Here is a 13,921-nt window from a genome sequence, read left to right as displayed (position 1 = left end):
ACATCTTCGATATGTGATACCTATCATAACGTGCGCAGCCAGCAAATCGAAAGACAGTCTCTTGCGGACTTTACCATTACCATTTTTGCAGTAATACGGTATAATGGGGAAGGTGACTGACTATGCCTGCAATCAAGGAACATCAAGACCCTGTCTAGCTATGTTAGGTCTAGCATGATGCTGTCTCACAACCGCATGCATGGGACACGACGCTGTCACACCAGCAGTACTCAAAAGGGCATTGAGTTCCCATGGCTACTTTATTCGGAGTTTCAGGTCTTATACCCAAAGATCCAGCACTTTCCTTGCCGCTGTCCTGTTTGTGCTGCGGCTAAATCGTTGCCATAACTTCGCTGGCCGATACATGGTCGTTGATCAACTCACCAACGAAAAATGCGATCGTTCCTAACTATCACGCTTGGCTTTATTTCAGCAGGGGTACTAGCGCAAGAAGCTTTTGAGCAACCAGATTTCAACGTAACTCGAGCACTACTTAATAATGGAGTCGATATCTCAGTTATTCCAGAACTGGCTGGATCTGTCGAAAGATCTTCAGTGAGCAGTTGCGCAGTCGCTGTGAGTACTGGGAGGACAACATGTCAGTATATAAAGCATCAGCTGATCATAACTGCAGTGTAAGTCGCTCAAACTTCTATTTGCGGACGATCAGGTCGAAACCCAAGGCGAACCAGCTTACGCAGCCGTCATCGACTATTTCTGGTCAACGCAACAGAAAGATCCAGCGCCATATTGTATTTTCAAGCCTGAAAAGGCTACGCAAGTTTCAACGCTGGTCCTTCTGGCTCGTCTTACGCAGTGCCCGTTCGCCATAAGAAGTGGAGGGCATGCTGCATTTGTGGGAGCGTCTAGCATTGATGGTGGTATTACTGTGACCTTTGAGAGAATGAAGGGCATCACACTTTCTGATTCCGACAAGAAAGTTGCATCGATTGAGCCTGGCAACCTCTGGTACGACGTCTATACCACTCTTGCAGTTGATAATCTTGCTGTTGTCGGTGGCCGTGTCTCGACGATAGGTGTTGGTGGACTTACACTCGGAGGGGGCATTTCGTTCTTCGCGAATACATACGGATGGGCATGCGATAACGTAGCTTCGTTCGAAGTAGTCACCGCGTCAGGCATCATTGTGACTGCTAGTCCTACCTCGTTCCCCGATCTCTACTGGGCTCTGCGAGGTGGCGGGAATAATTTTGGCATCGTCACTCGATTCGATTTGGAGACGTTCTCTCACGGCTCAGAAATGTTTGGCGGCCAGCGCCAGTTCTTCGAAGATTCCTTCCCAGCAGCCATCGACGCATTTCACAACCTCGGTGTCAATTCTGCAGACGATCCTAAAGCTACGCAGTTCCTTGCGGTCACGCTGTACCAAGGCGTGAAGTTGGCAGTTGCAGAGCTGGAACATGCAGACCCTATAGTCGACGCACCGATCTTTGCGGAATACAGAGCAGTTCCTGCATTTGCTGATACTACTGGTATCAAAACTTTGGCAAATCTGACCGAGCAGTTAAACAACAACAACCCCAAAGGGTACCGCGAAACATATTGGACTGCATCCTCGAAGCTCGACAAGCAGATGGTCGAGTTTGTAGTCAACACCACATTCGAAGAGTTTGCGAAAATTGCAGACGTAACAGGCTTGGTGCCCTCGAACACGCTGCAAATCATAACTGTTCCGCAACTTGAGCAGATGGCCCGCAAAGGAGGAAATGCACTTGGCCTCTCACCTCCTGATGGACCTATCTTTCTCATCAACCCGGCGTGTCGCTGGGACAAGGTCGAAGACGATGCACGTGTGCTGGCTGCAAACGCCAACATCGTCAAACGTATGGTTGCTGAAGCAGAGAGGCGGGATCTTACCCATGAATATCTGTACATGAACTATGCATCCCAGTTCCAGCATGTTATCGGGAGTTATGGTGATGTCAATGGCCGAGAGTTGAAGGCTGTGTCGGCGAAATATGATCCTACTGGAGTGTTCCAGAAATTGCAGCCAGGGTACTTCAAACTGGCTGGACCACCGGTTGCAGATTGGCCAAAACCTATACGATGAGAGAAGCTGAACTCGTAGAGAAAGTAGATGGGGCAAACAAGGGTGCCGAATAGTGATTAAACAACTTTACATAACTCAATCAGACATATGAAGCTTATACGTAGGACACGAAAGATCGGCAAAGAAGCGTACCTGGAGAAAACCACATGAAAAATATCAAAATATGCCAGGTTCCTCATCTTGTAACGTTATCCAAGCGCATACAAACAGTAGGAGGGTTGCTGGAGATGTTGAAACTGCGCTTGACTTCAAGTCATCAACATGAAGCGGGGTCGACACAGAACCAAACATAGCTATTAGGTTACAAGATATCGTGAAAAAGACGCGTCTCGTAAAAAAGAGTATCACAAAAGCAAGGGTGGATGGGATCATCACAAAGTTAGACGATGATCGCTTCAAGGGTTGCGTGAATATCGGAACAGGCGGGGAACCTTTCTCTGACGCCAGATCCATTACGCTAACCCGACCGATCCTGGTACGATACGATCTGATTGTAACATCTACCTCTATGTCATCGGCGAAATATTCAAGAAACAACAAAAACAATGTCCATCAACGATAATGACGAAATCATCGACCACGAAGCACCAACCATCCACGCAGACCCTACATATGACGGCGAAGATTCAAGTCCAACTACAAACCGTGAGCTGAAGGGCTGGTACGCGTATCCGATTGCAGCCGAAGTCTTCGCTGTAGTCGCAGTCGGTAAGATACAATCATCTGAGCCGCTGTTTTCTCAACCACACAGACTAACAGATTACAGGCGCTTTCCTTCCTGTAGTTCTTGAGCAACTTGCTCGTGAAAACGGCTTCTTCTTCTCCGATAAAGCCCAACCATGTGTCGTGGTTCCCGGATCAAAAAGTCCTGGCAGCGCACGGCCGCGAGATGGCGCAGGCGGCCAGAAAGAGCAGTGTATGATAAACCTCCTTGGCAAGGAAATGTCAACGAGTAGCTTTTCCTTGTATACGTCTTCGGCAGCGGTACTTTTTCAGGCTATCACGTTGATCTGTTTCAGCTCATTTGCGGATCATGGTACGAATTCCTTCGAAAGAGATATCTTGTCAGGTCAGGCAAGCAAACCTGCACAGTTGACTAATCGATGGTGAACAGGTCCATATCGCAAAAAGATGCTGATGACCTCCTCGTATGTGGGGTCAGTTTCTAGCTGCCTGTTCATCGTCATTACACCGTCAATATACTATCTCGCGCCCATCCTCGTGATTATTGGAATTACCAGTCTTGGCTGCTCGTTCGTCCTCCTCAACGCTTTCTTGCCTCTCCTCGTGGCCAATTACTCTGATAGTGAAACATCAAAACCCAGCTCCCCGTCCGCATCATTTTCTAATCTGGAGTTTGAATTGGAAGACCTGGATCCACAATCCAAACACTCGGTGCATAAACCAGACCCTGACCGACTAGCCCGCGACCTCGAGCGCTCGGCCCAAATCTCGAGTAATGGCGTGGGATATGGGTACATGTCCGCTGTCTTTGTGGAGGTTGTCAGTGTCCTCATTCTTTGGCTTTTCTCCAAAACCAACATTGGACAAACAAACCCTAGTTTGCCAATTCGCTTCATTCTGCTTCTTGTCGGCATATGGTGGGCAATATTTTCGGTCCCTACACTTCTATGGCTACGACCACGTCCTGGTCCCCCTTTGCCGACGCAATCTCAGAATTTGGGACCTCAAGGCGCCTCTAAGATCAGAACGTTCTTATTCTATACACAATTTTCGCTGCGCTCATTTTGGGGTACCCTGCGCCGTGCAATCCGCCTCCGCCAAACCTTGTTGTTCTTGGTCTCATGGTTTTTACTATCCGATGCAGTTGCAACAATATCTGGGACAGCTGTCCTTTTCGCCCGTACAGAACTGCACATGTCGACTATCGCGGTCGCGCTCCTCTCTATAACATCTATCGGCTCTGGCATTCTGGGCGCGTTTGTCTGGCCTCGCATCCAACAGTCATGGTCTTTGCAGCCGAAAACAATTCTATTGTTATGCGTCGCCGGCATGGAAATCATACCTCTGTACGGATTGCTAGGGTACATTCCCATCTTCCAAAAATTAGGGTTTATAGGACTCCAAAAATCATGGGAAATCTTTCCTATAGCTGTGATACACGGCGTGGTCATGGGCGGTATATCTAGCTATGGCCGGTCTGTGTATGCGTCGCTTATCCCTGAGGGGAGTGAGGCAGCGTTCTTCGCGCTCTTTGCAGTCACAGACAAAGGGAGCAGTGCTTTCGGACCTGCGTTCGTCGGATGGATTGTGGATCAGGCGGGGACGATACGTCCTGCTTTTATCTTTTTGGCGGTCCTGGTTGTGCTACCGGCACCTTTGCTTTGGATGTTGAACGTCGAGAAAGGGAGGGAGGACGCGAGACTGTCGGCGAAGGGAGAAGACGAGGGGAGAGGTCGATATGAGATGGTTTGTGCAGAATGAGTGGAGAGGGGATGACCAAAAGGTAGCTCTCGGGCGAAGGCGCGAGCAAACAGACAAAAACGCGCAAAAAAAAAGGCTATGCGCGATTACGCAGAAGTCTGAGTAAGGCAGTTTACTCGTCGCAAATTGTTCTTACTAGAAATCATACTATTAGATTGCGGCTATTCATGATGCTGAGAAAGAGGTAGGCATATGTAGACGGGATATGAGAGCTGTGCAAAGTGCATGTTGGGATGGAAGGAAACCCATTTTAGCATGTTGGCAGGAATGAGTCGTTAGGTGGCTCGGTCGACTTTGAAAACAGGAAGTAAGCTGCGTTACCTTGGGTTGCCACAAGCTGCAGAATTATACTAATATATTTTACCAAAGTATACGCAAGGCATATACCGCTGTGAATCTAGGCACCAGACTCCTATGCTGATCTTGGATGTAGTTCTTAAGTTTGATTCTGCAGCACCTTGGTCCGAGAGAAGATGGCTGGTCGCATTGGTTACATAGCAGCCCCGACCTGCAACCACGATCGCATGGCCATTCCGACTCACCAGCCATTGGTGAATTTTGAACCAAGTGTCAGACTCAATGTCGTATAACGTCTAAGCCTTTTGCTAGATATCTTCTCTGTCAAGTCGAATACCAGAGCTCACGTTCTAGAATTACTTAACCTCTTTATTAAGCGTTTTGTATGCATCTTTCATCTTGAGTGGCAACTGGCAGAAATCTGGCCTTCTGGGATACAGAAATCTGAGAAATCATAGTTCTTGTGGTGCGAGTTAAGCTTCGTCGCCCATGAACTGTCTTACGATCACACCACCACGCGTCATTTCCACGCCAACCTATACCTATCAACCTGATTACCTTATAAGCGTGAAATCACCGGTAATTCGTGTTCAATAATGCCTGGAACTAGAACAGCTTTTTTTTTCTTGTTACAAGCCGTCATCCTCGCTGTCTTGCTCTTCCGTGCTCCACCAACCATGACCACAGACTCCACGAATGAGCCGTGGGCTGATAGCCCCTGTTCGCTGATCACAACACCGCAGTATGCGACAAAGAAGGTATGCAAGCCATCTACTTGTGCTTGGATAGGTGATGCTAACTTCAATAGGATGATATCTTCACAACAGGCGCAACACACATGGCACACATCCACAACGCGATCCTACGCGGCTACAACTCCATCTTCATCCAAGCTCCATACGTAACGGACGAGGATAAGCCAGCGTTTGTCGGGTATGCCATGACTTGGTATGTATTTGTCAAAAGCCATCACGACGATGAAGAGGCGGAGCTATTCCCGAAAGTCGAAGAGGTCTTAGGATCGAAGGAAATCTGGAATGAAACGCACCAAGAGCACGGTAAGTCACTCCGCCTAGCAATGAGTATACTTCTAACCTGCCTACAGCGTCGTTTCTGACCGGGCTTGCAAACTTTGAAGCATATCTACGGGAGCTACCAACACCACAGGCCTTCCAAGGAACTGAACTCATACATATCATGTCTTCTTTCCAAGAATCTTTCTGCCATCACTTTCATCATGAAATCCAGACCATCGCCTCGTTTGCAGCGCTCCCCAGCGCTCCCGCGCCAAACTCGCCTCAGGCCGAGCAAGCCGCTGCCACTTTCAAAGCCTGGGGCAAGAAGACAGTCACCAAGGCCGGTACGTTCGATGTTGTGCCGTTTTTCTTGTTGAATTTGGATGCAACGTATGAAGAAGGTATGTGGGCGAATTGGCCACCAATGCCTGCCCCAGTACGGTGGGGTCTGGTGAATGTTGCGGGGAGTGTACACTGGGGGTGGTGGAAGTTTGCTAGTTGTGATGCTGCAGGCAAGCCGAGAGCTTTGTTTGCGCAACCGCAGGACGCTAAGTAACATATGAATGATCTTAGCAATTATTCACGGTGAAAGAGGATTATTAGCTCATATGACATTTTCGAGTGACTTCTCGCGCTGTTTTCAAGCTGACAAACGTTCGTCACTTGTACGAAAATACTGCACCTCCGTTTACTGCACAACACCGTTACTACACTTCCATTCAAATGTCGTCTCTAGCAGCCTCCCTCGAAGCGCAAGACGACGAGTTCAAAACGCTCTCCACGACCCTTTCGTCCACCAAAGCAACTCTACAAGCGCAGATTCTCGCCACGACGTCCGCCCGTGACAGCGTCAGCAACCTCATCAACAACGGTGCCAGTCTCATATACAACTTACCCAATTCTATCGTCAAGGAGAAGCTGCTAAGAATTCTCGACGGCTACGTTCACGTGCTCACCTTGCAGAATGCGCAGATCCTGATGCTGGAAAGTCTGGAAGAGCAGTTTGGAGCGAAGTGGAAGGGAGAGAAGGGCAAGAGCTTGGAAAAGAGGAGCATGTGCCTCCACGCAATGGAGAAAGAGTTTCAGAAGTTGGAGGAGCAGTACGGAAAGAACCTGAGGAAGGCGATCGGGGACGGGGAGTTACCTGCTTCGACGGAAGATGGTGGAGAAGAAAAGAAAGGCGGTGCTGGAAAAAACCGTTGAGACTGGGTTATGAGAAGCAACATGGGCTTAAACCATACGCTGTCTCTGTCTTGAGACAAGGCGCAGAGCGGTGCTCGTACAAGCTTCACCGTCGTGTCTCATCGAAATGATGAGAACATTCTCTAAGACAATAGTACAATGACTTCATTACCTGAAGCTCTCTTTGTCTGCTATAAAACAATCAACACCATACCCAGAACTACACACATTCTCCCAATCCCACCCCATACCCTATCAACCATACCAAGCTAAACCAATCCAAACACGACCATCCCCACCCAGACTCTCGAACACACCCTCCTGCAAGCCCAATACACCCACATATCCGAACTCTACACTTCCCTCTCTAGATCAAAATCCCAAATTGCTCACCCAGTCACTTCTCTCCGCAGCCTGGAAGCCAAGATTGTCGATGAAATCGCCACCTCGCCGCTGAGCGGGCTCGAGAGAATCAAGCTTCGCATGCGGTCCAGCGGATTCAGAGAACTGCGAGAGGTGATTTCACGAGGACATGTACAGATCTTGCTACTGGACGGACTCGAGGCAGTGTTTAGAGACAGGTGGAAGGTAGAGAAGAAAGGAGATGTGTTGGATCGTGCGCGGTTCTTGGGAAGTGGGCTGGGGAGTATGAGGTATTAATGATGTAGTGTTTCGATGTGTGGAGGGGATGTTTGGACGTGTGGAGTAGGGATGTGTAAAAAGGTAGCAAAACTGAAGAGGAGAAGGAAGACGTAGAGAGTTTGAAGTTGATGTTCCAGCAATAATGGGACGACGCGACTAAGGCTAGATATGCGTTTACTCTCGGAAGTCACGTCCGTCAAAATACTCTGATAGGTCTCTTTGAGGTGGAGAAGATAACAATTGATAGTATGAATGATGTCTTGCTCCATGTGGATACGCACATCTCTGTAGGAGAACTTCAACCCAGATAGCTCACGGCCTGCTCGCCCATCCCCTCGTGATCGCCCAATCCCAACCTCCCCACCCCTCATGACCCCTTGGCCTGACCCTGAACGGTTCACCCATCTCCGCATCCGGACAAATCCAGATATCTCCATACCCTATGCCATGGAACTTAACGCCATATCTACTACCATCCACTTGGCCTGGCGTAAGCGGTCGCGTGTCACACTGCAGATCACGACCAGGCGAGAAGACATCTTCTTCGCTAATACCGAGAGTGAGGAGCGTGTCGATAGATGGCGCAGGAAGTTGGTCAATGAGTGTAAGTACATCACCGTCCGCGGCGCATACGTCAGTAGCGGTGGGTGGCGAGAAGGATTCGAGGAGCATTTCAAAAGGGGTGGGCGATGCAGGTTTGTACATCTCAGCGGGTGTGGGCCAGTTTGCGGTTTGGAAGTCTGGCTGAGCTATTTCAGAGAAGAGGGAGAAGCCTTGGTGTATCGGTTTGGTGGGAACCCAGTTTGCATCGTCTGGATAGATGTCGGCGTCAGAGGGCATGGGTCCTTGATCGGTGCGCTTCACTCGCCAATGGCGTGGACGGTTTCGACGACCGGATGATCGACGCGAGTGATGCTGAAAGTGCTGGCCCGAGTCGTTGCGAGGTCGGTGTCCAAAGCTATATAGACCTTGGGGCACGTTTTCCATATGTATAGGTGTAGGAGTTACGGGTGCACGCTCTTCGACCGGGATCACACGTGGCTGGACAAACGCATCGAAACCTGGAGGCGGACGTACTAGCTTCAAAATTTCTCGATACGATGTTGGCTCTCCTAGGACAGTATTTTCTGAGGTGTGAGAAGCCGTGGTCGTGCCACCCGAGATTTCGTTCTGAGCACGAAGGTAGTCGGCTAAGGCATTAGCTGTCAAAGGCTTGTCCAGAGCCTTGCCGATCAGCTTACCATAGAGCTCGCCGGGGTGACCTTGAGCCAGGCGGGACTTGTGCGAACGTGCTGACGACTCAATAGTAGTAGTCTTCTTTCTCCTGGTAGGGAGACCCAGGCCGGCACTCAGTTCGTCGATGTCGACTGCATTGTAGATAGGCACGGGGTGATTTTGCGGGAAGACGAAGGGCGGGAAGTTCGATACAGGCCTACTCGCCGTGTGTTTGAAGAGAACATGTTCGTTGGGCATACGAGCCACACCTTGTCTCACAAAGTCGATTGGACGTTCTGCCTCCGTTAGCTACTCTACACTTACACAATCCGTTTTCGGCTACTCACCTTTCAGTGTCTTAACCAACATTTCTAGTGGGATGTTTCTGTCAAACAGATCCTCGACGTGGATTGGCGGAGGGGAGTAGCCTGTCCGAAAACGCTCACCTTCTGCCTCATGATCGCTCACAAACGGGTCGAAGACTTCGGAACATGAGACTTCCGAGTGTCCTCTCACTGATCTCGGAGCCGCCATCGGAGTAGATGCAGCTATTCTTGGCCTCTCCACCGTCGGAGTCGCAAAGGTAGGACTGAAAGGCACCGCCTTAGGATTGAAGCTTGTAGCTCGTTGCTGTGACAGCTCCATGTTGATGTTGGTCCTGGGAGGGTGAGTGTAAACGACAAACCAAGCAGAGCGGAGGATGGAAAAGTAGGGCAACCAAAGCGGAGTTGATATCGAGGCTCAGTCGTTATTCATTGTTCTGGAAACTCAGTGAACCTCGCAGCGACTTACGTATATGTTTTCCAACTCAACCTCTCGTCCACTAGAACGAGGAGGATGGGCAAACTATTTCTGACTCTGCCCACAAGTCGTGTCAACAGCAAGCGATTCTTTCAGAACTTGCGAAACTCTTGAAGAGCGACTACAAAGCGTGGTGTCGCGTGGATTGGATGAAGTAGGGGGACGCCGAATACTCTAGGTGAAGGTGGCCTTGAAGTCCAAATTTCGTTCGTGACTGCGGTTGCCGTGAAGGTGAAGGCGGGTCTCTCCTCTTGCCGATGTCATGGGACGGACGAGACGGCTGATGATGTGACAGGTAGATATAAAGATTCTTTCGCTCTTCTGGTCCTGTTTCACCACGACGCACCAGCTCTTACAGAGGTTCATGTTAGTAATGTAGTCATGCAACGACACACAGGCCAATACCTATTGTGGCAATGCGTGTGACTTGGTTATAGGCAAACCATGGTGCGTTGAAATGTTCGAAAGAAGAAATTGGAGTCCAAGAGCTACAATCAACCCTTTTTTCATGTGTTTTCCTTTCACATGGCGATCTAATGACACCCAGTTTCACTGTGGCTCAAGCTTACTAACATGTAACGCACTTTCAAAAACGCTTACCACTGGATGGCTCAATCGAAGATTGGTTTCCACCATACTCCCATCAACTGCGTCGACACCATGTTGACCAGCACGATACATGGCGTACAACTGTTGAATCCTCAACTGTTCTGCCACCCGACGAAACGCGCTAGCAAATGCGGTCACGATATTCATCCCTCGGCTTCGGCGCGCACACCTTGGTGTCCAGCCTGTGTCGCGTCGCTGACTAAAGCAAGTTTGGATGCGATGCAAAAGATGCTGGATTTGAGAGGGGGGCCAACACCAAACGCCTACGAGCGCGACCGAAAGTGGAATACCAACAGGCTCAGACGCAACATCGCAATGCAGCGATTGGAGAGTGCAAAGCGTAGAGATCAATTGCGTAGAGAACGGGAGCAAGCTTGGGAAGAGATGCATCAGCGATACGACTTTGAAAGAGTTCGCGCGGTACTTGACCAGAACTCCGCTGGATGTTTCGTTTGCGAGACAATGGCAGCCTCCTATCCAGATGAGACCATCAGATCGCAAGCTGTGGACGTGGCATGGTGGGAAAACCCAGATAGACTTGTCGCCAGTCGTAACCCTGTCCCAAAAATGCCACGGAAGCGGTCACAAAAGACTGCGCATGCGTCGAGAGGCTCGCCAACTATGCGAAAGATTATCCAGGACCATCGGTCAGCTCTGGTGGATATGAACATCCAGATAGAAGCGTGGAAAATCCGATATAGAATCGAACGTAGTGTGCGCCGGAAACATGGTTTGCATGAAGGATACCACTTCCAACCAGGCTTCTGGGAATCTCCAGTTTCCGGTGTTCACGTCCGCCTGCACTATCAGGTTGCCAGGGAAAACCAGAGGAAGGCGGAACGCCGTGCTCGGGGGAACATGTCACGTCCTAGGCCTCCCTGCAGCCCTTTGTTGTACTCCGAAACTGTTGGGGAGATTGAAATTGACGAGGAGATGGTACAGACAATTAAAGAGAAAGAATACAGGGAAGAGATGGAAAGACAAGCAAGACGGGCAGCTGGAGAAGTTGGCTATCTCTACTTTAACGGTGGTATTGATGGACTGGAGGAGTGGGAGGATGATGTTTTGAGAAGCAACAGGGATTTGGTATCAAGGAAGCCGATGCTGGAGCATGAGCCGGGGAATGTTTGCGAGGAAGAAGACACGGACGTTGATGGTGATGACGATAATGGGGACGAGAAGGAATCTGATGAGATGGATATTGGCAAGACATAGTGTCTCTAGGGAACTGGGATGTGTGGAGCCTCGCACTTGTAGGTCGGCGTCGTTTGAGGGTTTTCAGATAGCGCCACGACAATGTAATGACACAAGAATGATGGCTCTAAATATGGAACGAGTATTGTTTGAGATTGCGAGCCATGTGAGTGCAGTATCTATTATGCAGATGTGAGCGAAGAAGCTAGGGCTCCTATCTTTTGATTGGCCTGACCTCTACCTTCTTGATTGGCTGTACCTCGCGTTCTAGTAATGCGACAATCTCCAACACTTGCAGAAGCAGGCCCACCGTTTCTCAATACCATCCTTTCCTCTGTCTATAGCACCATGGGTAAAGGTACAGACAAACTCTACATCACACACTCAGAGTGGTCCTCGTCAGACGCCTTTGGCACGTCACGCGGCGCAAACAGCGCAAACCGAATCTCTGCGGCCGGGCTCTCGTCAACATTCAAGCGGCTGCCCTTCAACTACTGCGCCGTTTCGCTGCAGCCTTTCACCGACCCCGTGTGCACGTCTTCCGGTACCATCTTCGACCTCACCCACATTCTCACCTGGCTGTCCAAGCACCCCGACACGAACCCCGTTGATGGATCGCCGTTGAAGCGCGCGGACCTCATCACGCTGAACTTCACCAAGAACGAGGACAGCGAGTATGTGGACCCGGTCACATACAAGGTCTTCACCGACAACACGCACATTGTCGCGCTGAGGAAGAGCGGGAACGTGTTTGCGTGGGACACGGTGGAGAGGCTGAACATCAAGGCAAAGAACTGGCAGGACCTGGTCAGCGATGACGAGTTTACGCGCAAGGACATCATCACGCTGCAGGACCCGCAGAACATCGAGTCGAGAGACTTTGGCTCATACAAGCACGTCCAGGAGGGGGACACGGTCGTGCCAGAGGTCGAGAGCGGCGTGAACAAAGACGCGCTGGGCAATGCAGCCAAGATCTTGAAGGCAAGGGAGGCAGTTGCAAAAGCACGCGCAGACAGGCACGCCAAGGCACATGGGAGCCAGAACTCCAAATCCATCGCAAATGTCCCTAAAAACGGCACATCAGCATCCACCACATCAGAGCCCAAGAAGCCAGCGTACAACGCCGCCGTCTACACTTCCGGAAAGGCCGCCGCGTCCTTTACCTCGACCGGAGTCACCCCCCACACCTCTGGCGAACGCGCTCTCCTGTCCGACGAAGACTACATGCTGAAGCCCAAGCGTATAAAGCAAAAAGGATACGCGCGCATATCCACAAACCTTGGCGACTTAAACATCGAACTCCTCCCTGAATACGCACCGCGCGCAGTCTGGAACTTTGTCAAGCTGGCACAAAAAGGGTACTACCGCGACACCGTCTTCCATCGCAACATCAAGGGCTTCATGATCCAAGGCGGTGACCCAACGGGCACCGGGCGAGGCGGACAGAGCATATGGGGAAAGCCGTTCAACGACGAGTTCGAGGGCCCGAATCTTCACAACGCAAGAGGGATGCTGAGTATGGCAAACAAGGGCAAGAACACAAACACCAGCCAATTCTTCATCACGTACCGACCAGTCTCGCACCTCGACCGCAAGCACACAATCTTCGCGCGTGTAGTCGGGGGTTTGGATACGACGCTCCGCTCCATGGAAATGGCTGAGACAGGCGAGAAAGACCGACCCGTCGACGACGTTGAGATCCAAGATATTGTCGTCTTTGTCGATCCGTTCGAGGAATGGCAGAAGGAGAGAAGAGATAAGGAGACGAAAGACGCCGAAGACGAGGAGATCAAGAAGCAAGGTGGCACAGTGGATGATCGAACGACGTGGACCGGGAAGAGGATTCGTGCGGATGGAACTGTCGAGGGGGGTAGTGGCGAAGGATTGGGCGTGGGCAAATATTTGGCTGCTGCGAGGCAGGAGCAAGAGGGTGAGGAGATTGTAGGGTACGTCGACGAGGAGGAGAATGTAGCGCCTGTGAAAAAGAGGGCGAAGACAGGCGGTTTCGGGAACTTTGATGCCTGGTGAGAAGGTGTGGAGAATATGTGTTATGTAGGATTTATAGAATTGATACCCCATTACGAGTTTGGTTGTACTCAAGCATTTGCTTGTGATAAGTCTGCAATAAACAGGACAGCTCTTTAGTTAACGAGATGACGAAACGTCGAAGAACAGATTCGTTCATGCGTTCGGTGTTTTGTTTGCTCGAATGCATGTCCTGGGACGATCGAGGACGAGGCTGGTGTCAGGTTGACAGCACCCTTCTACAAATACTTCCCATAAGTGGGCGACCAAATCGTGAGATATGCTGCGCGTAGTGCTAAACAGGCAGGTGTGGGAAACAAATTGACCTTTCTTAAAACCAACCTTTCAACAGCTAGACGCCTGCCCTCGGATAAGAACGCGCTTCAGCTCCTGTACGACGAAGACGAAAGGCAGGGATGTGTTG

General features: G+C 50.3%; 7 protein-coding genes across 7 annotated transcripts; 6 read left to right on the top strand and 1 right to left on the bottom strand.

Annotated features, from left to right (window-relative positions):
* Positions 1-393: 393 nt before the first annotated feature.
* On the top strand, positions 394-2,071 carry P153DRAFT_296438 (FAD-binding domain-containing protein; the record flags this gene model as incomplete). Its single annotated transcript, XM_033664088.1, has 2 exons — positions 394-570; positions 635-2,071. The coding sequence occupies 2 exons, from the start codon at positions 394-396 to the stop codon at positions 2,069-2,071; spliced, it is 1,614 nt and encodes a 537-aa protein (XP_033521395.1).
* A 756-nt stretch (positions 2,072-2,827) lies between these two features.
* On the top strand, positions 2,828-4,616 carry P153DRAFT_369014 (MFS general substrate transporter). The gene has a single exon (XM_033668663.1). The coding sequence runs from the start codon at positions 3,203-3,205 to the stop codon at positions 4,514-4,516; it is 1,314 nt and encodes a 437-aa protein (XP_033521394.1). The 5' UTR covers positions 2,828-3,202; the 3' UTR covers positions 4,517-4,616.
* Positions 4,617-5,490: 874 nt separating this feature from the next.
* On the top strand, positions 5,491-6,385 carry P153DRAFT_388323 (uncharacterized protein; the record flags this gene model as incomplete). The annotated part of the gene is made up of 3 exons (XM_033670743.1): positions 5,491-5,571; positions 5,622-5,871; positions 5,919-6,385. The coding sequence occupies 3 exons, from the start codon at positions 5,491-5,493 to the stop codon at positions 6,383-6,385; spliced, it is 798 nt and encodes a 265-aa protein (XP_033521393.1).
* A 167-nt stretch (positions 6,386-6,552) lies between these two features.
* On the top strand, positions 6,553-7,032 carry P153DRAFT_388322 (uncharacterized protein; the record flags this gene model as incomplete). The annotated part of the gene is made up of 1 exon (XM_033670742.1): positions 6,553-7,032. One exon carries the CDS (start codon positions 6,553-6,555, stop codon positions 7,030-7,032), a length of 480 nt encoding a protein of 159 aa, XP_033521392.1.
* Positions 7,033-7,965: 933 nt separating this feature from the next.
* Positions 7,966-9,513, bottom strand: P153DRAFT_433471 (uncharacterized protein; the record flags this gene model as incomplete). The annotated part of the gene is made up of 2 exons (XM_033673025.1): positions 7,966-9,164; positions 9,216-9,513. The coding sequence occupies 2 exons, from the start codon at positions 9,511-9,513 to the stop codon at positions 7,966-7,968; spliced, it is 1,497 nt and encodes a 498-aa protein (XP_033521391.1).
* Positions 9,514-10,329: 816 nt separating this feature from the next.
* P153DRAFT_296581 (uncharacterized protein) lies at positions 10,330-11,493 on the top strand (the record flags this gene model as incomplete). Its single annotated transcript, XM_033664095.1, has 1 exon — positions 10,330-11,493. One exon carries the CDS (start codon positions 10,330-10,332, stop codon positions 11,491-11,493), a length of 1,164 nt encoding a protein of 387 aa, XP_033521390.1.
* Positions 11,494-11,768: 275 nt separating this feature from the next.
* On the top strand, positions 11,769-13,555 carry P153DRAFT_369010 (uncharacterized protein). Its single transcript, XM_033668662.1, has one exon. The coding sequence runs from the start codon at positions 11,821-11,823 to the stop codon at positions 13,498-13,500; it is 1,680 nt and encodes a 559-aa protein (XP_033521389.1). The 5' UTR covers positions 11,769-11,820; the 3' UTR covers positions 13,501-13,555.
* Positions 13,556-13,921: the final 366 nt, after the last annotated feature.

The sequence above is a fragment of the Dothidotthia symphoricarpi genome (assembly GCF_010015815.1).
Source record: "Dothidotthia symphoricarpi CBS 119687 unplaced genomic scaffold P153scaffold_16, whole genome shotgun sequence".
NCBI lineage: Eukaryota > Fungi > Ascomycota > Dothideomycetes > Pleosporales > Dothidotthiaceae > Dothidotthia > Dothidotthia symphoricarpi.
Note: the sequence above shows the minus strand (reverse complement) of the source record. Positions and strands in the feature narration are given on the sequence as shown.